General features: G+C 38.5%; 1 protein-coding gene across 2 annotated transcripts in view; it reads right to left on the bottom strand.

Annotated features, from left to right (window-relative positions):
• Nucleotides 1-21,537, bottom strand: part of usp33 (ubiquitin specific peptidase 33) — a 39,842-nt gene that overhangs the window by 2,746 nt on the left and 15,559 nt on the right. Inside the window, exons 7-23 of one of the 2 annotated variants that reach the window (XM_015027998.1) lie at nt 19,103-19,172; nt 17,895-18,008; nt 17,601-17,679; nt 14,704-15,145; nt 13,501-13,641; nt 13,237-13,352; nt 12,564-12,736; nt 12,405-12,475; nt 12,292-12,325; nt 12,153-12,198; nt 11,392-11,572; nt 11,174-11,300; nt 10,908-11,077; nt 2,735-2,816; nt 1,817-1,925; nt 1,157-1,259; nt 477-545 (exon numbers count right to left, since the gene is read on the bottom strand). In XM_015027998.1, the coding sequence (XP_014883484.1) occupies nt 477-545; nt 1,157-1,259; nt 1,817-1,925; nt 2,735-2,816; nt 10,908-11,077; nt 11,174-11,300; nt 11,392-11,572; nt 12,153-12,198; nt 12,292-12,325; nt 12,405-12,475; nt 12,564-12,736; nt 13,237-13,352; nt 13,501-13,641; nt 14,704-15,145; nt 17,601-17,679; nt 17,895-18,008; nt 19,103-19,172 (2,127 nt within the window). The remainder of the gene's footprint in view (nt 1-476; nt 546-1,156; nt 1,260-1,816; nt 1,926-2,734; nt 2,817-10,907; nt 11,078-11,173; nt 11,301-11,391; nt 11,573-12,152; nt 12,199-12,291; nt 12,326-12,404; nt 12,476-12,563; nt 12,737-13,236; nt 13,353-13,500; nt 13,642-14,703; nt 15,146-17,600; nt 17,680-17,894; nt 18,009-19,102; nt 19,173-21,537) is intronic. The other variant, XM_015027999.1, reaches the window with a different exon arrangement.

Raw genomic sequence — 21,537 nt, 5'->3', positions numbered from 1 at the left:
TTATCAATCAAATCAAAACAGTTTTTATCTAAATACATAAATGTGAAAAGAATTTCAGTAATTTTCCATTTTAAGAAGTATTTATCAAACTCTTAACACGTTAACAGTTTGATAATATAGTTCTGAGTGGTCCTTTGAGGACATTTATGATCTTGATATGACCCAAAAATGAAAATGAGTTTTAAACCCCGGACTTGTGGTTGATCTAGAGTTTTGAAGATCAAATTTCTGATATTTTGGTTGAGTTCTTGTGATTTTCCCACAATGATACCTTGTGTTTCCTGGTGTGATATCATGAGAAATACATCCACAGGTGTGACTCAAATTTAGCTCAGATGTTGCCTAGAGGCACTTCAAACCTCTGACTTTGAAAAAGACATTAAAAAAATAAGCAGAAAAAGAAAATCACAACTCATCTAGAAAAGGTTAACCTGATTTTATGTCGTTTTTTTATGCGGTGTACATCTTGTTCATACCTTGTTTGAGGATAAAATGTCCGTTCTTGTTAACGGATATTTTGGAATTATCAATCGGTCCTGGAGGATCTTAAAAACGACAGATGAGAAGGAGAAACAAGTGTTTAATATCCACAGCAGTAACTCGCACACATGATGTGTCTTTAAAGACATATTTTAATTGTAGCTGACACAAAGAGCAAACGTGTTAAAATGCCAAACGTTTCTGTCGTTCTAAGAAAAGTGAAGCCGACTTCCCGTTAGTTACTGAGAGAACGCAAATATCAGAGGAGCAGAAGTCAGAGAAAACAGAAATAAATAAAAAAGAGGCTTTCCCAAACGCTCCAAATGCAAGTCATTATGAATAGAAATGACAATACAAAGTGAGGGAAGCCTAGAAAATGAAATGTATTCTGACACTTCATTTTGCTGCAGCATGACAGAATCCTGACTCAGGGGACTCAGGAAGTTCTCTGATGAAACATCAGGAGGGATTTTTTTTTCTGCTAAATTAATTACATCCACAAACAAGAAATATTCTATTCACAATTTATCCACACCAGTTCCTTACTTCAGGATGAAATATTTCCCACATTTTAATCATCAGCACACATCAGTTTTTATTCAATCTTCATATGACCTTTTAAGTAGACATTTAAACGGGACAGGGGGGAGGAAAGGAAAGACTTCAGTCCATTTACCATTGTCTTTTCCTTTGACAAAGCCCTCCCACTCACGAAACCACTGCATGCTGATGCAGTATATGACCACCGGAGACTCCTCCTCCTGGAACGCCTTGTTGAGCTACAGGGAGGGGGGAGCGGCAGAGAGGAAGTGGGGGAGGAGCGAGTGATGGAGACAAGAGGGAGGAAAGGGAACGTAAGATGGGTGGGGGTAAAACATATTTGAGGATGAAAGGATTTAGAAGAGAACAGATGAAAAACCTAATTAATTCTCTCTGGTAGTTCCTCCAATTAGAAGACAGTCCTGACACCACACTGCACCAGTTTTAATGTTTCACAGAAAAAGACTCGCGGTTATTTCAGTCTTCCTGTTTTTTCCTCCAATTCACACGTATAATGCATTTATTTCTCCTTGGAGCAGCGCCTGAGTGAGCGAGGCACTAACAGCTGCATCTGTCTCCATCCATTAATGATAAGGCTTTTATCGGACTCACTCCTTCTCATCTCATCAACTGGTTACAAAAAGACTGGAGGAAGGGCCTGAATGCACCCATTAGTCCTGGCTGCTCGGAGGCACACAATGCATTATCATTCACACCCAAAACAGCTTCTGCTTCGTCTTCGCTGCTTAGCCAGGCGCTATCAGATGATTTCAAACAAACGGAGCGAAGGGCTCACCCGGACAAACAGGTCCAGCTCCGATTTGCGCCGCTTTTCCAGTTTTTCTATCTCGATCTGGCACGTGTGGCAAACGTACAGGTGGTTGACAGCAGGGCCCCCTCCGTACCTGCAGGCAAACACACGGGTTCGGTAAACACACACAGTATTCTCTGACGAGTTTTACTGCAAATATCTGAGGAAACCTGCAATAAAGTCATTTAAAAGTAGCTTATCAGCACAATATAGAAGCTTGTTTTAAGTAAATATTGTTGGAAAAAGTACTAATTCCATTGGCAGATTATTTGACTTATAACAAGACATTTGTCCCATGTGATGGGTGAAAATATCTGCAAATGAATCTAGTACTTCTCACCAATATTAAAGAATTATTCACTTAAGCCTTCTAGACCAAACGTGTCGGCGACGATCCAGCCAAATTTGCAGTACCGTATTTCCACCACACGTTGCGCTATCTGAAAACTTCCAACGGTTTCTGACAGGGGAGACGTTGCCCTTTCCATCCAACACCAGGTTATTACGGTAATTTCACCCCGCCGTAGCAGGGAGTGAAATTAATCTGAGGGGCGCTCTTAATAGTCGGTAAATTGAGAAAATAACCGCTAGATACTGAAAGTTACAGTTGTTATGGACAAATGGGCAAATATATTTACTCAAAGGACATTAAAAGAACTGTTTACAATTAATAAAAGCAAAAATATCCAGGCGGAGATTTGAAACTTAGGCCTTAAAGGGTTAAGACAAACTCCTACACCTTGCTGAAAAGATGCTTGTAAGTTAGTTTTGTCTTATTTCAAGGGTAATAAAATAACTGGGCTAGAAACTAGGCTAAAAATACTTGGTAAGATTTGGTGTTTTTGCAGTGCACTCCAAAAGGCAAACACAACCGCAGCCAGACGGGACCTTTACAGGGCGTACCTGCTGTAAAGGTGGTCCCACACGTTCTGGGGCAGCATCATCACCAGGTCGTCGATGTACGACGCTTTGCTGGGTGGCACGCCTGATAAAACAAAAACAAAACAAACAGACTCAAAAACTGCTTCTTCCCAAAGACAATAAACACCCTGAACTCTCACAGGCACTGATTACATGGTGGTTATATGTGTAAGTGTGCATTTATGGCTGTGTGTGTATGTGTGTCCATATTCAGCTCTGGAAAAAACTAAGAGCAAACTGCACTAAACCCCGTTGAGAACCTCCTGGTTATTCCACCAAATATTGATTTCCTGAACTCGATGCAGAATTACACAACAGTACATCTTTGAAAAGCAAAAGTGGAGCCTGCAGCACAATGAACAAGAATGCAGCAAGTGGCTTCTGGATGGTAAGTCAGCAACAAAACACTCGTCTTTTCCAGCAGCCATTGTACAGCGCACGCATTGATAAAACAAGTTGACCCAACATACTGGATCTCAGATGGGGTTGCCGGGTAATGGGCTGGACTTCGCTAGGGTTGCTAGGTAACGAAAGTTTTGAAATGATTCATTGGAGTGTGCTTCATAACATAATTTTGCAGGTGAAATACTTGCAATATATTAATTTTCAATTAATAAAACTCAATAATCCTTTACGAGGAAGAAATCAATCTTGCTAAAAATTTATTTATAGTTCATAGGAGCCTCTAAAACCTGACATTTACTGTTTTCTGTGGCTCAGAATAAGAGTCCCACAGAATGACAAAACTTAAGAATATCTTTACATCTAATGTTTCACAATGTTTTACTCTTTGAACCTTCTTTAATGAAATCTAAATCATGAATACACAATATAGCACAAATATGTCACCATCATAATGTCAATGTGTGCAATATTCACACTGCAAATGACTCTTTGGAAAGCAGTAATTGTTGGCCAATATGTTCCAAGTATTATGAACCTGTTTTGTAATATTTAGTCAGTTTGACAGAGTCTCACAGCAGCAGATGAGCTACTGCCCACTCACTGCTGGCAGAAAAAAAAAGCAATGTCAGTTTTTCTAATATTATGCAGCCCTAGTCCAAATTTAAACAGCTGGAGCAACTTGCCAATCTCATAAAAACAACAAAAAAGCCATTTAAAAAATACAATGAAGGTTCAACTTTTGCACAAAAAAAAAAAAATTATAGCAAAAGTTCAACCTTCATTATTAAATATATATGAAATTATCTATAACTTTAGAATTAAAAATGAGGACAACAAGTGTATATTTTAACTTTTCACGCTTAAAACTGATTAAAATATAAAATATTTCCGTCTTTGTTGCTTTATGCAAATGCAGTTAAAACTTGTTTAACATCGGAAAACAAGGTTGACACTACAGGGCTGCAGATATTCTGCAGAAAAGCTTCACAGCAGTAGATTTAACTGTGACAAGTCAAGACAATGAACAGTGTGATTAAGAGGCACTTGAAAGCTACACAGGGCTCTAATTATCAGTGGTGGAGAAAGTACTCAAAAAGTTTACTTAAGTAAAAGTACAAATACACAGACAAAAATGTACTCAAGAAAAAGAAAAACTACCACATTAACATTTGTACTTAAGTAAAAGTAAAAAAATACTGGCTTTTAAAAATACTGAAGTATTAAAAGTAAAAGTACTTACTGAATCGCTAATAATATCATTAAGTGAACCGATCGTATTTAATTTTAATACATTAGAAATGTGCCATTTTAATGAACAATGCCACAGATAAAGCATGTTTTTATTACATTCTGCAACGTCTTCCCTCGTGACAACAAGCTCTTGTGAAAACCTGTTTTGTTTAGCGCTGGCTCGTATTTGTTCCCAGTACTCGCGCGATCCCAACAAGTGAGTTTAAACATCGATAGAGAGTGAATATTCGCGCACATAAGAACATATTTATTTAGCTTCCAGCATTTGCAGATTCATTTATTTCAATGTGGCGTCATCTTTCTCTGTATTACGTTGTAATACGTTTGTAAAAGTACTCAGCAGAATAAAGTTTATTTATAGTGGCCTTGTCTGCCAAAGAAAGAGAACCAGGACCAGAGCAATCCATTTCTTTTGTGTGAAACCTTTTATAGAGCCTAGATGTTTGTAAAAATTAAATGTAAAAAAAAAAAAATAATAATTTATTGAGGCATAATGCAATTTCTATTTGTTGATTTCTGTGAATGAGTCGTTGGCCTGAATGTTCTGAGATTAAGAATGAATCTATTTAATCCTCTGGCCGTTGTGCCAGGTCTGTTTTAGCAAGAAGCACAAGGCTGTGAGAATGTACTCTCCTCTGGAGACTGGGAAGAAAGTTATGCATCTGACTGAACCCAAATGCATTTACCGTTGTATAGTGGATTAAGTTTAATACATATTACTGTTATTCTCAGTGTTGCAGGGGCCAAGTGGAATATCTCGTATGACGGTTGCTTTTTCTGTCTTTGCACAATCTTCACCTTTCTTTCTTCCATTGTAAATGGATGTGTATTATATAAGATATATGTTAACAGCATATTTATGGTAATTAGGGACCATATGTGAACAGCACAATTGCATATAATACTGTTATGTGTGTACTGGACGTTATCAATGACTGTGACTAGTCTGAATTTTAATGAAGCCAACAGTAAGGGAACTGTTCCCTTAGGGTTTTCAGAAGGCACTTTAACACAAATCATACTGTTATGGAAAAATATATTGAATAAAGTCTATTAAACGGGGAACAAATAGTTTATTTTCTATCTTTTCATTCACATCTAAATAAAATTACACTAAATGTTTTTGCTTTTTTGGTCTTCAGAAGGGCAAGCTGGTAAGACTGTTATTGGGTTATTTTGAGTTTTATCGCAATATTTCTTGGTTCTACTGCGTTAACCACAAAAATTATAATAAAAAACTTTTTTAGGTAGCTTTATGGCTGAGACTTCATGACAGAGCCTTATAGAGCCACAAACAGAAATATCACTAATGATAATTAATTTGAAAATTATTTTAATTAGCTTGACTTTTTAGTTAACTATTTGCCGTGCAAACATTTAGTTAAATTTATTTGTCAGTTCTTTATACATATGAAGAACTGGAAAGCAACAAATTGATTTATTTGTTTGAGTGACCAGTTTCCTTTGGAGCTGCTGGAGGGTCACAGAAGAGCTCCAGCTAATTGACATCCATATACGGCTGGCAAACCTCCTCAGCGGGCCGTTCCAACTGTTTGCCAGGGGACGAGGAAATTTGGTTTTCTTCAATTTTATTTGACTATTTCTTTAATGTTTCTTCTATGTGGTAGTTTAATTCTAATGTTTGTTTAATTTAAAGAGTTGGTATTATATTGACTAGTATTTGTTTAAGTTTTTGTATGTTTAATTACCCCTTGTGTGTCAGCAGTGGTCTGATCTATTTAAGTTCCCCTCATGTCTTGTTAGGTCAGTTTTGTGCTCGAGTTCTTTGTGTTACCACCTGAGTTGTAGTTTGTTATGTTGACCTCAGTTTTTGGGCCCAATTCCTTATTGTTTAATTATTTTTTGAACTTTTTTGTAATAAATTAAGACTATTTTTCAATTCCATTCAGCGTCTCTCTGGCTGGTTTATGTAAGAACCCTCACACTGCATAATACGTCACTGACTCAAATTCAATTAAAAAGAATCATTCCTTGATTAGACAAAGAAAATAATAAAAGCTAATAATTACTTAATTGTGATATTTGTGTATACAAAATTCCTAAATCCTACAGCTAAAGTTGTTATCTACAGTTGTAACTGTGTTTTTAGGTTTTACTGGAGCTGGCTTTGATGTTGCCTAGCAACATAGCACACATCAAATTATTCCAATGATGGAATCTGATGATGTCAAAGTGTTATGATGTCACAAAAGACGTAACACTTGAATGTACTGCATCTGAATTAAAGTCACAGAACTCTACAAGGAGGCACACGAAGTGCGCTTTTTCCGTCTTGGATTTAATACTGCTTTTGTTTCGCAGATTTTTCGATACAACGCTCGGACCATCAAAATGTTGTCAACTGAGAGTGATTTGTTAACACAGTCACAAATTAAACAAATGACTAGAGATGAGCTGGTTCTCTTGGTTCTGGACTGGCTAAACAGGTTTAGAGAAAGAGCTGGAATATTAATCAAGGAGAGCACAAGACAGCAGGATTTGGAAAATGCTCATAAGCAAATCGGGCTTTTACAGGAGAAAATCGATTCAATCACCAAAGACCTAAATTGGTCTCTCAAACAGAACAAATACCTGGAAACTGAGCAAATCCCAAAGTTAAAACAAGAGATAGAGCAACGCGGCTCACAGAGGAATCAGTTGTTGTCAGACATAAAGCAATATAAAAACAAAGTGAAAGAGCTTCAAACCACTTTAAAAAAAGTCATCAGAGACTCAAAACAGCAGATTGACAAGTTGCTGGCAGAAAAAAAGCATGTGATGTCTCTAATCCCAGCATGCAATATGAAGATTGAAAAGTATCAAAATGAAGTGAAAAAACTTGAGATTGAGGTGTCCCGGATAAATAACAAAATCGGCATGAAGAACACTGACATTTTCAATGAAAAAGAGAAGTCCAGACTTCTTGAGAGCAAGATAAGATCTCTGGAAATGAAGCTGAAAGAGGGAGAGAAGGAAAGAAAAGCCATTGAGAAGAAACTTAAAAAAACTCCAATGGAGGAAGCCATAGAAAGAACTAAGCTAGAGTTTAAAGCAAGGATCGATCTAACTTCCGGCGTTTTAGCTGAGGAGAAAGAGCGAAACAAGGAATTAGTAAACCGTCTGTTGAAAAAAGATCGGCAGGTGAGCAAGCTCCTGGAGATACAGGCTAAACAGGAGAGAGAGGCAGTGGTTGTGAAAAAAGGTTTTGACAATGCAGTGTCTGATTTTATAATTAGAGACCTGAGGAAAGAAAATCAATCCTTAAAAGGTCAAATAAAGGTACTAACCAAAAGCAGGGAGACGGATCAACAACACATCAAAGAAGTCACCAACCAAAGATCGAAATTGAGAGAACTGTACCTCAGTGAGAGGATGAAACACGAGAATTTCAAGGAATCCATGAAGAACAAAGTGGCTAAGGTAAGAGATTATATTGTTTTGGAAGGGCCTAAAGTTCAAAGCAAATCTGAGACACAAACCACCAATAAAACACTCGAACTTCTACCATCCACCACTGACAAAATAACCATGCAGACACCCAAAACACAGTCAATTAGCGATCGAAGAATTTTGATTCTTGGTGAAGGCAAGATACAGCCAGACTTTAAAGATGACTTCACAACAACCGGACACTTAAAGTATAAGCCAGAACCAAAAACGAAGCCTAAAATGCCACCTTTTAAACCAGCAGGCAGGCAGTATTTCTCACAGAAACCGAGCGGGAAAACAGGCAACGGGCAACCTGGCAGGAAAGCCACCACAGATGGGAACAGTAAAGTTCCCGAATTATCGATTAAAGGCAACCGTATACTATGAGGTGTGAGTATAACATCCAAGAGGCATATACACCTGGTGGCCGGGCTTTAACCCTTGGAGCCCAGCTGGGCTTTTAATTCAGCATGTCACGAAAATTTAACATCTTACATTCATGGAAAGACAATCTGCCCTCTCCATACAAGAGAAAACTCCGGTTTGACCACCTACCAAGTCAATTATTACGATCAACCAAATTTAGATTCACTCATTAATTAATACTGTACTGAACACTGTTTCTTTCTTTAACACACTGTAAATGGGAAGGAACATTTTTCTCCGGGTGCACCGGTTTTTCAGACTATTCAAGAAAAGCAGTGTAGTATGAGGAGCCAATTAGGACAAAAACTACGTTTTGTCTCTCACACACTACTAAAGACTTGTACACACACACACACACGCACGCACACACACACACACACAAAATACTAAAATTGCACATATACACTGTTAACATATCACACGCATACAATTTTCTCTGACATACATAAGAGACTAAGATTGCACATATAAACTAATAAAATATTGCATGCACACACACACACACACAAAGCATACAGACGTACTATTCTGAATGATAGGTCGAAAATGTGTGCGTGTGTGTGTGAACTAACACTAGGCTGAATGAATGAATGAATGAATGAGACTTGAATTTCTCTGTGCGATGAACTCATTTTTTGTATGTGTGAGATCTCCCAATTATGAGGGGCATAATTTGGGTCTGATCTCCAAATTATGCCCCTCCTCTTCCGTGACGCTCTCACACATACAAAAAGGAGCCTCTCACACAGAAAAATCCAAGTCTCATCCCCATTAATTCTTTAATTCATTCAGCCTAGTGTTAGTTTACACACATTTTCGACCTATCATTCAGAATAGTATGTCTGTATGCTCTGTGTGTGTGTGTGTGATATTTTAGTAGTGCATATGTACAATTTTAGACCTCTGTGTGTGCGAGAGAGAAAAAAAATGCATGTGCGTGCAATATTTTATTAGTTTATATGTGCAATCTTAGTCTTTTGTGTAGGCGTGTGACAAAAAAAATTGTATGCATGTGTGATATTTTAATAGTGTATATGCGCAATTTTAGAATTTTGCGTGTGTGTGAAAGAAAAATTGTATGCGCATGATATTTTAATAGTGTACGCTAAATTTTAGTATTTTGTGTGTGAGAGAGAGAAAAATTGTATGCGCATGTGATATTTTGGTATTTTGTGTGTGTGTATGCTTGTGTGACATTTTAGTAGTATAAAATGTGCAATTTTAGTATTTTGTGTGTATGAGATTCTAGTAGTCATAATAATCAGGATAAGTCATTAGCTTTCAGGGTAGCGAATGTTTGAATCCTCATCTTTTATCTAAGATGATTAAAATTCAAGTGAACATTTTCAAATAAAAAAGCAAGAGGACAACCAACCATATGAAGGTATTATTATAGAAAACCACTTCCTGAGGACATATGCTGCCACAGCTTGCCTGAAAATACATTTCTGAAGGTGAGAAACTGTTATGCTCTGTCGGAAACACTAGAGCCGGCTGCTTTGCCCAGAGACGATCTTAGTTTTACTGCTCTGATATTATCTCTGTAAGACATGATGTAGCAACCTGCAGGTATTTCTGTTTTTGCATGCGCTTTATTGTAGGGTTTCTGCAGGTTTCACCAACTTCAGACTTTTTGAGACCATCATGAATGAAATTTAAGACCTGCATCAAAGCAGAAATCTACAAAACAAAATTGCATATTTTATATTAGCTCTGTGTATTTTTTTTTTTTTGTGAGAATTGAAAACTACAGAGCAAACAGCAAATATAAACGGCGACCAGCTAACTGGCGATAAATTTGCACTTACCCATAATAACAGGAAAAAAAACTACATAGCAAGCTGGCAAGGGTATATTAGCTACTTGCTACTGGTGCCCTCAATTATTGATATATATTGATGACCTCAACTGACTCAATGACGATATCTGCGCCCGACTCTAAAGTTTTGGGTGACAGAAAAGGAAAAAGAAAAAAAAACTACATAGATTCCTGCTCTGACAAAATTTAAGATCCGTGATTAACTTTCTTAAGACCAACTTCACTTCAAAAACTCATAATCTTACCAAGCATTTTTAGTCTAGTTTTTGGTGAAAATGTTTTATCTTATATTTGAAATAAGAAAACTAACTTACAAGTAACTTTTCATCAAGACAGAGGAGCTTGTTTGAAGTCAGTAATTCCTTAAAATTGACGCTCCATTGGCAGATATTTTCACTTACAACAAAACATTTTTCCCAAGCAATAAGTGAAATAACGGAGCAAGTAGTTTTTCATCAACATTTAAGAGTTATTGACTTAAATATTGCTTCTATGTAATGCTGAAAATTTACTTTTAAGTCAATTTTGTCTCATTTCAAGTCTACTAAGATATTTGCACTAGAACCCAGCCCATAAATACTTGGCAGGATTTTGTGTTTTTGCAGTGATTTTGTTTTATGAATCTAAGATATTTTTAAGGCCTTAATTTTAGATACATAAATTTAAGCATTTTTAAGGATGAGAGGACATCCTGTATAGATTAATTTCTTTATAACCTTAATGTTCTTGATAAAACTAGGAAACGATGGGCACAAACAGACGCTTTTCAAGTTGGCAGTGAAATTGTCAGATCTGAGTTTTTCAGTGAGGGAATGACTTGCGCACCTCCATGAACACAAAGGAAGTCATCATTGGAAATGGGGCCCGGCTCTGCAAAGGTCCTGAATTTGTTGAGCCACTGCCTGGAGATGTAGAACTGCAGCAGGCTGGGCTCCATCATGCTCAACAACCCCGTCACCCTCCTACGTTCTTTCAGCGCGTCCTCGCTGCTCTTTCTGCGGCAGAAACACGTTAATCAGATGTGAGCGAGGAGTCAAAGCAGCACTGATTAAAATCAGAAAAGAAGAAAAAGTTGAACTCTGGTGTCTTACTTATAAAACAGAACATAAGCCTCTGCATTCTGGACGCACGAGTCGGGCACCTCGGTCACACTTTGGTCGTCAAATTCATACCACAGATTATTCACGCTGTTCCTGCAGTACGCTATGTAGTGGCCACCTAAAACGAGACAGCGTTCACAAACCATAGCAAGTCGGCGAGAGTTTTTTTCTGCGTGCCAGTAGATGGCAGAGCTTCTGTGCCCACTCACTGCTGGCAGTGCCGTGGTGGCAGATGACGGACAGCAGGTCGTAGTTGGTGGTCTGGGCCGAGCTGTCTTTGGCCAGGAACGGCTGCAGGTCCAAGCCTTCGAGCGGGAATGAGACGTGTGTGCCTATCTTGGTGGAGTACATCAGCTCGTGTCTAAAGCGCTTCAGGTGAATACACAGGATCTGGAGCGCATGGAGTTCAGTTTGATTATTTCACAAAAAGAAACATTCCTTACAATATGGATAAGGACGGAGGTTAAAGGGTCAGTATTATGTGTTTTCCAGCCACATAGGATCATTTTATAGTAAAATCAAGTGTCTGTTACCTTCACTTGTTATAAAAATGCTTAAATGAAATTTTACTTCCTAATTTAACTCCTTGAAATTTAACAGAGAGCTCCAGAGAGGTCTCTGTCTCTTTAAAAACTCCTGCTCTTTCTGAAACTCCACCTTCAGGAAGTCATCACCACATTGCCCTTAACGTTTTCACCAGTGTTTGCTAATTGCTGCTGGCTAGTCTGAAGGAGCCGAGTGCTCTGTGAGAACTCAGAACTGCAGCTCAGAGGAGGAGCTGCGTCTCGAAGGCGGAGCTAGATCCACCTAGGCGTTTTTGCACAGCTGAATGGTTGCCATGGAGATTAAAGGATTTCCCAAAAATGCACGAAAGGATCAAAGCGACACTTCATAACATTATGACATGATGTGAACTTCGAAATAAAGTCAATTTTACATAATATTGCCCCTTTAAATGGATTTTCTGTACCTCTGGTAAATTCTGCATTTTACAGAATTTCACTCCGTTTCTTAACCTAGGAAACAAAGATTAGCAGAGATTATTATAGGTGCAGTTTTGTTTTGCAGGAAAATAGTTCAGTTTAGGAAGAGCTACTTCATTCACTCACTTTTTGCATTTTTCACAGCTGTACATGTTGTCTCCTGCAAGCAAAGAACAAGCTGTTCTTAAAACAGGAATCATTTGCACATGAAAAGCCAGATTTTTCTCCAATTTACTCACCTTTTAGTTCGTCTCTGGCAAAGAAAGCAGCAAGGCAGTCTTGTAGTGTAACCACTGGACCCCAGAACCAGCTGGAAAAGAAACAAAAACGTTCATTTGGCACAAGCTTGCAGGACACAACAACTGCCGGCAAAGTCAGCGCAGCCGTTTTACACAAACCTTCTGATATACTCCATGACAAATGCTATCCAGCCCTGAGCTGCGTAAGCTTCCCCGCAGGAGCCGGCTTTCACCAGGGAGGTCTGGTGGGACGCCGAGTGGAGCTTGGCCAGGTCCTCCTTCCCCGGGATGGGCAACGAGATATCCTGGAAGTTCTCCAGGGTCACAGATACCTGCAGCCATGGACCACACACTGAACATTCAGCCATGGGCACATCATGGCAGCAAACACTGCAAAAATATTTAACTGAGTTGTAGAAAACTGTGCTTTAGGGCTGAAATGATTAATTGGATTAATTTATTTATTTAGTAATCTGTTAACTGTTAACTAGAATTTGAAAAATAGGTCAATCGGCAGTATGTCTCACTTCCCATCAGCAATTGACAGGAAGTCATATATGAGCACAAATATTGCAAAATTGCAAATATTTTTAAGTGAGCACCAAAAAAAAAAAAAAAAATCTGTGATTTTGACTGAAATAAAATCCCGAAAACAATCGCGAAATCCAGGAGGGACTTATGAGGGTTAAAAGACTTTCAATATTTAATTTTAACAGGTATTTATTGATATTTTATCAGTTAGTGAATGGGTTTTATCAATAGATTCTGGAACAACCGGCCCTTTTACACGGCTGTGTTAGAGGATAAGCAATTAGAGAACAGCCACACTGACCCGATCACAGGTGAGGCACTGAACTGAACTGACAATGGTCCCATCGAAGACGTCTGAGATGACGCTGCGGTATCTCCTCTGTCGCTTGTTCTTCGGCGGGGAGAACGTGGCGACCGCTGCGAGAAGCAGAAATGTGAAAACACCGGGTTTGCCAAGGATATTCCTGCCATCCTGTCCCACTCACATCTCCTCTTCTTAACTCTCAGCGTGATTCGGCTCTAATCATGACTGTGAGCTGAGCTGCGGGCAACAGAAGCGCCGTACCTTTCTTGTGTGCAGGGTTTAAGCTCAGCCAACCGGAGGTAGCTTTGAGAGGACTGCTGGATATTTTGGGAATATGTCCTTCTATAGTGACTGGACTTTGTGGTCGTGTGATGTTGGACATTTGGATATCCGAAAAGCAATCTGAAGGAAAAGAAATGGTGTTAAGAATTCTACATTTACAGTGAGTTGCAGAGGTATTTTAACTACGGGTGGACCGATAAATTTTTCATGATTTACTTTACTTAATGTAAAATTGCATGTCAATTGGGCATAATAATTTGTTAGAATTTTAATTTTTTCTTGTTTTTACTTTTGTCTGTTTGAAATAAATAACAAATAAAACAATCAGCAATTGGCCGACACTTGAATGTGAAGTAGGGCTTCACCGATTGCAGTTTTCTGGCTGATCGCCGATTACGATCTTTAAAAAGCCTGATCTACCCATTCTGATTTTGGCTGATATACATTTTTTTGTCAGAAATGTTGCTAAATATAGCAGGAAAGTCGCTGAGTTGGCAACAGAGGGGTGACTATTGTTGACTCAGCCAAAATCTGAATCCTCAAGGTATTTAAAGATCTGTAATCAACTATCATACAAAAACGACAATCTTTGCACAACATTTATGTTACAACCACTGAGATTTTATCAATCAATAAATCACATTTTATTAGTATAACATATTTGAACAGGAAGGCAGTTCAAAGTGATTTTCACAAAATGAATAACTGGAACATTACATTTTTCCAAGTGCCATCATTTACACATCAAAATGTTGGTCAGTGTTTCAGTTATTACAGGTGGGCTTCTAGTCTAGATTCAAAGAAACTCAGTGTTTCGGCTGTTTTGCAGTTTTCTGGAAGTTTGTCCCAGATTGGTGGTGCATAAAAACTAACTGCTGCTTCTCCATGTTTGGTTCTGGTTCTGTGGATGCAGAGCAGAATCAGAACCAGAAGACCTGAGAGGTCTGGAAGGTTGCTATGACAACAGCAGGTGTGATAGCACCAACATTAGGTATTGCATAATTGTGAAGAATGTCAAAAAAAAAAGTTTCCATAAATAAAAGTCTAAAAAGGTGGTATGCATTTGCATTCAGTTTTCCATAAACAAAGTCTAGAGCAGCTGATTATCTTCAGAAGCCACCTGTGCAGAGAGTGTAGGGTGATATGGAAAGCAGAGGCAAACACTGTAATACAACATATTACCTGATGTTCTGCCCTGAACCTTGAGGGCTCCTTGGCTGCTGATAATGGGCATGGTGTCTGTGGTGGTGTCAACGTCTTTGTCGATGTCTCCGTTGTTTCCCCCCATAACGCCGTTAACCCCGGAGCGATACAGATCATTAATCATGTTCTTCTCCTTCTGCCACTCCCTGTTGGCCTGGATCTCATCCTGCTCAGGAATCAGCATCTCTGCCTCGTTGGTGTTGTCCATGACGACGCTGCCGCCCTGCACCTCATTGTCGGCCCGCACGCTGCTGCCGCAGGACTCGCAGGACTGGAAGTCGTTGTCCGACTGGCTGTGGTTGTCCTCCTCGGGGCTGTCGTCCATGGCGATGCTGGTGGAAAGGTCGGAGGGCTCCGGCACAGACTCTTTCAGCTCCTCGTGAAGTTGATCCATCAAGCAGCGCAGAAATTCCTGGGAATCCTAATGGTTCAGCAGAGATCGAAACAAAAAGACGGTCAACTTTGTAATACATTTAACTGATGCCTGACTCCGACCAAAAGAAATAAACAGAGCTTCTTTAAGCATCAACTCAAATTTAAGACTTTTTAAGACCAACGCAAATGAAATTTAAGACCTATGTTCATTGCATTTATTTCTCAAAAGTCACTCTTAGATAATGAGATTTTAGTCTGGCTCTTCGGCCTACTTTGAGCTGTTTTAGGGTGTCTTGTCATGTTAAATCCAAATAAGCTGCTGCTGTCCATGTTCCTCTAAACTCAATGCTTACACTCCGTATGAAAATGGTTGCAAACAGACGCACAATTACACAACCATACATCTTTGAAAAGCAGAAGTGGAGCCTCCTGCACAACCAACAAGAACGCAGCAAGTTGTTTCTAGATGATAAGTTAACAAAAAAAAAAAAACAACTTATCTTTTCCAGCAGCCATTGTATGGTGCATACAGCACCAAATGTGCTCACTTGGATTGCTAGGTGAAGGGCAGTGGCTGCTGATTTGTGACATTATATTAGGAAACATCTGATTTTTCAGACACTAAATAACTAATTTATTGCCAAAATATGGCTGATCGGTTCTTTCATTGGCTGTTTTTAGAAGCAGTAGAGGCCCAAGAGGAAGTAGAAAAACATGCAAAATGTGAATTTTGCATGTTTTACAATACGTCTCCTTTCAAGTCCACTAAACCTTCCACTTCAGAGTTTGTGTCCCACTAAATGCTACTTTGGGATCAGTACCAGTAGCAGCAGTGGCGACGGTGAAAACTGTAACATTTCTGGGGTTTGTTTGTGGCTCTTGAGAGCAGCTTTGTTCTTCCACATGTCATCATACAGGTTGGCAAAAGGAGTGATCCAGTGGCGAAAACAAACAATGTCTGTTTGTTTTCGCCAATTTTGTCAATTTAACATATGACAGGTGTAAAAAAAAAAAAAGTCTAAAATAAAACCCAGCTAGCTAGAATGTGGTATATAAGCAGATAGTTACCAGTAATCTCAAGTGGCTCGAGTCATAAAACTCAGACTTTTGTGTGACAGAAAAAAAAACAACATAGAAAACACTAAACAGCCCTGACATGACAACATTTAAGACCTGTGATTAACGTATTTAAGGTGAACATGCATATCTTGATGAATTTAAGACCTTAATTTTAGGTACATGAATTGTTAAGAACACAGACACTCTGCTAAAACTCACCAAAGCATTACTTCATAGCCGACAGAGTGAAGCTTTCCCAGAGACACTCTTCTGAAATTACACACTAAAGCCACTTTTCCTCCTTGTTCATGCCAATTCTGGATCACAAAATCCGAAACCAAACACCGCTGAACGTGTAATCAAACTTAACGAACCTCAGAAATCCAATCGCCTCCTTCAAGCTAAATTAACTTCCCTCTCCCAGGAGCTGGAATGTTATCTTTATTCATAGCAATGCTAAATTTAAGGCCCTGCAGCTCAGCGTGGCGTGACAAATGAATATTCCTCACCCAACTCTTCCAAACAAACTCTGGCAAGCCAGGAGGAAAAGAGCTGTGAAATCCTTGCACACACTGGCTGAAGACAAGACGAGCTTTGGTTTAATATTTTTTATTATTCTTTGCGTGTCCAAGACACAACTTTACATTTAAAAATAGCATCAGCACAAATCATGCAATTGTCTGTTGAGGTGTGGATTTGGGTGCAGAGGAATGATAAATCTGAGTTATTAACTTGGAAGTAGACAATTCCTGCTGAGGGTGATGTGCAGTTTTATTTTATTTTATTTTTTTAACCGTTTACTAATTTGGTTACTTCTGAAGATTTTATTTTGGGGCATCAAAGTGAAGCAGTACTAAAGTACGATAGAGTATTAGGGCCAAGCTCTGAGATTTTCTTTTTAATTCAGAGAATAAAGTCGAAATAATAGACAATAAAGTCATGATATTAGGAGAATAAAGTAGTAATTTTATGAGAACTCAAAAGAATAACACAAAATTTTAGTTTGACAAAAAAGGTAAGAATCAAATTATTAAATTAGTATTTTATTTTTTTAGTATTATTAATGAACCTCACAGACTTGCCGAGCTGATTTTGTCTGATCTTGGTAACTCTAGCAAAGTTTAACACGACTTTCTTCCTGTTTTATTGTGTTTTTATTCTGCTACTATTATGACTATATTCTCATAATTTATAAAAAAAACATCTTGGTTTGGCTCTAATACTTCATCATATGGGAGTAAAGTGTTTTATAAACGGTTCACATTTTTATTTTTCCTGTTTATTTTAAAACTTATATATAATCTGCCTTCAATTTCACAACTATCTGCTACTTTCTAAAGCTTTATTACCCAAAATATTAATTGATATTTGTGGTAAAACTTGGAGAAGTTTTGCATGAGACTGTATGTTGCACACCGGTTTCATCATGAAGCACGTCCTACCTGCTGAGAATACCCTCTAAACATCGGGTTTATGGCTTTGATCCCCTGGAACAAGTTGGTGGGAACGACGTAGGAGGGTCTGCAATGAGAGGGGAAAACAGTCAGCTTTTAAAGAAAAGCAGAGATATGCGCAAATAATTTATATTCCAGCTTCTGCAAAACGTTTTCTCTGAAAGCATCTATCACAAAGTGGTGAGGTTGTGTTAAAAATTACATCTGGACTTTCAGTGTAGCTTGCAAAAAAACATAATTAGAGATTAGTAAAAGGGGGAGAAACAGACGATAATGTCCAACCTGTTCTTGTGCCACAGGTCTGACACCAGCTTCTGGTAGCTTTTGCAGAGAGCAGGCTTCTTGTCCGTTTTTACCAAACCACCACATTCAAGAAAAAACTGTGTCAAAGGGGGGCTGCCATGAAAAGAAAGAATAAATATATAATTTATAAGATGCAATCAAAAATATTTTTGTTTGAAGGGAGCTCTGCAGTGGTTTAGTTCCCTCCAATTGTTCCATACTTGCTCTATTCTGTATTTTTTACATGGATATAAATAAAACCTTATTTCACTTGCAAAGTGTTATCAAAAATTCCCATAGCCGCTATCCCATGCGGGGAAGACGTTTCATGTAAGTGAGAGCGAAAGAACATCAAAGCTAACAAAAGAAAACGGCAAAGGGATTTTGTTCAGCAGATGCAGAATGAACAGGAAAATGCCCCTGCGACTCAGACTCTCACATTGTTAAAACATAACTGTAACCCTCTTCTTTAGGTCAAAATTTTAACATACAGCTCTGGAAAAACTTTAAATGGTCAGTTTCTCTGATTTTACTCCTTGTAGGTCTAGGTACATAGTTCTTTTCTTCTATGAACTACTGACAACATGTCTCCGAAATTCAAAGCAAAAATTTAGTGTTTATTTGCAGAAAATGAGAAGTGGTCAAAATAATAAAAAAAAGATGCAGTGCTTTCAAAGAAAACAAGTTCATATTCATTTAGAAACAACAGCACTAATGCTTTAACTCAGGAAGAGTTCAGAAATCAATATTTGGTGGAGAAACCAGGAGGTTTTCAATGGGGTTCACTGCAGTGAGCTCTTCATTTTATTTTTTTTCCAGAGCTGTAATTACCCAAACCAAACGGCTACTTAAACAAAGAGAATCTCAGAAGAGTCAAAGGAAACAGTAGAAAAAGAATAAAGATGCAGAAGTGAATAGAGCAGGAGCTGATGTGTAATGCAAGAGCCCACGGGGAACTACAAAAGGCCATTTCTGGCTTCTCAAATGGTGCAGTGCACCAACTCGCACTCAGCCATCTATCTCCCAAATGAACACAGTCGTGGTCATTTCTCACCGTCTGCAAGAAGCGAGTGGGAACATAATGAAAAAAAAGCAAGAGGATACAGAAAAAGAGTGCTGAAAGTGTGATAAAAGGACAGCAAGATGGAGGGAAACCGTCAGAAAGCGACTCTTTCAGAGGCTGATGCGGCGAAGAGGACGGGACTCACCAGTTGGAAAGGGCTTGGAGGGCAGCGTTCATGTAGCAAGTGTTGCCAATGTTCTTCAGCCCCGTCAGACCTGAAGAGCACAGAAAACCCCAGAAGTTGGAACAAGCTTCTCATTAATTATATTTAGAAATGTGTGGTGGCTCACAGGAAGTGTGGAAATGTTCACAAGACCAACTCGGTTCCAGGGATTAAAGTTTTACAGCAGGCACAGAAAAAAGTTCACAGTTTTCTCCACGTTTAGGGTGGAGTCAGGGGACTAAACCTTTACTCTTCTGTGTAATTTAGAAGTTTTAGATTTTTTTAAATTACTTTTTTTTTTTTTATTCACAAACTAAGATTACTCTGCCTTTAATCAGGTGATGATATCAGCTTTAAGCTTATGATCAGGTGTGAAATCTGGATGTAGTGATGAACTCTGACCTGAACCTTCTGAGACACATAAAGACAGAAACAAAGTCAGCCTTTTATCAACTGAAGAACATTTCTGATATTAAAATACTAATGTCCCAGAAAGATCTAGAGAATCTCATGCATGCATATTATTGATAATGACCTTTATTAAAATGTACAACTCAAACATATCTGCAGTTCTTTGACAAGTTACAAAAATGGATACAATAAAATAACAAAATAAGACAAAAATAATAAGAAAATATATTATAATGTTGAGCTAAAATGTTTAGATGCAGTCGCTGGGCAGAAACGCTGTAGAACATGGACATAAAAGCTGGGACTGTTAAATATTCACAGCAGTAAGTAATTCATCCACAAACCTTTACTGCTCGTCTGTGGGCTTTCTGCTGAGGTAAAACTGATGGAAGACTTGAGACGGGGTGAGGCAACACTCTCGCTCAGGTTGTCAGAGGAAAATTACATCTCTTTTCGTTTCCAATTACAGGCCACCCTTTGACCTAACCCAACTGCTGATTCTAACGTCGGCGCTGTTGACATGTTTATAGTTGAATTTGGATTAAAAAGCGAAGGAAGAAATTAATTTGAAACTTCGGGAAGCACCGATCCACTATTTTCACTTTCAATACCGACAGATATTTATCAGCCGATACAGAAGAGCAGAGCTTAAATGACTTAAAATGCTTCTAATTTTTAAACACAGACATTAATGTATTGAATTACAAATTTATTTGAGAACTCTCCACCAGCACAGCACACTTAAATAAATACACCACTAGGGGGCGCGATAAACAGATTGCCTTAGTCCTCAACGCGACAATCCCTCTTTCCTACGGTGGCCGACAGGTGCAAATGCGCAGCAACAGAGAAAACATGCAAACAAAAAACCAATGAAATGCAGCAAACAAGAAGAGATGACGCAAACAAAAAGCAAATGCAGCAAACAAAAAAAGAGACGCAAACAAAAGTCCCTCCTGCTTTGCTCGACCAAAACAGCAGAAGATGCCTCAGCACTGCGGGATATTGTTGATCAGATCGACGGACTATTGACGTGAGGGCTCGACAGGCAACTTTTCGCAAGTAAAGATGGACATAATATTGTGTATATTTTGTGATTAGAATATTACTATACTGTATTTATGTCCACTGGCGAAATACCAGCTAATGCTAGCTGGTATAGCGCTATAGTGTTTGGTGTTCAGCCCCCGCTCTGAAAACTAACCGAGATTATCTTAAAAAGTTTATTCTCTAACATTGACTTTGATTATCTGACACAAGAGCCTACTATAGAAATGAAACAATATAATACATATTATAAAAATCATAACATTACATGTTATAACATTCACCAGCAAAGTTTACACAAATGGCAAGCTATTATTTATTTATTTTACTCTGTCAAAGTAAGATACCTCCCAAATCTCCCGTTTTTGTTTTGAAGGTTTCCTAAAGACACGATGTGAGGAAGAAGGAAGAAATGTCTTTAAGGAGAGACGGATTCACTGCACAGCACGGATGAATCTCGCATCGGATTTTGGACCCAATCACTCTTAAACTAGAACTCGTCGGCTGGAAAACATGAGAAAAACCTATGTGTGTGTGTGTGCGCTAAACATGTGTAGCCAAATATTATTCAGTATTAATCATTGTTTATTTATGTTTATATTTATATAAATATGTATTGATAAGACGAGAGCGCTCCATTAGGCGTCTGTCCTTTTATTATGTCTGTGAGAAACGGCCCGGTCTACGGAAGACGGGTCCTTCGAAGGCCACGGATATGGACGACCAGAAGAGAGAAGCTGTAGCCTCCGGCTAGCTGCTTAGCCTCCATCTCGGCGTTATGTTGCTTAGCAACCGTGACAACGTGAAGCACAGAGCGGCGAAGGAAAAAAAACGGACTCGAAGTTTGTTTTTTTACTCTTTATATCTGTATTATTCTTCTCCTTTTGTAATAATGGCTGTTCCATAGTAAAAAAAAATCTGTCTGATTCTAAAATGTTTAAACATGTATAGCAAGGGAT

The sequence above is a fragment of the Poecilia latipinna genome, unplaced genomic scaffold (genome assembly GCF_001443285.1).
Source record: "Poecilia latipinna isolate Pla-1442-1.1 unplaced genomic scaffold, P_latipinna-1.0 Scaffold112, whole genome shotgun sequence".
NCBI lineage: Eukaryota > Metazoa > Chordata > Actinopteri > Cyprinodontiformes > Poeciliidae > Poecilia > Poecilia latipinna.
The sequence above is the reverse complement of the archived record's forward strand: the minus strand, read 5'-3'. Positions and strand labels throughout refer to the sequence as shown.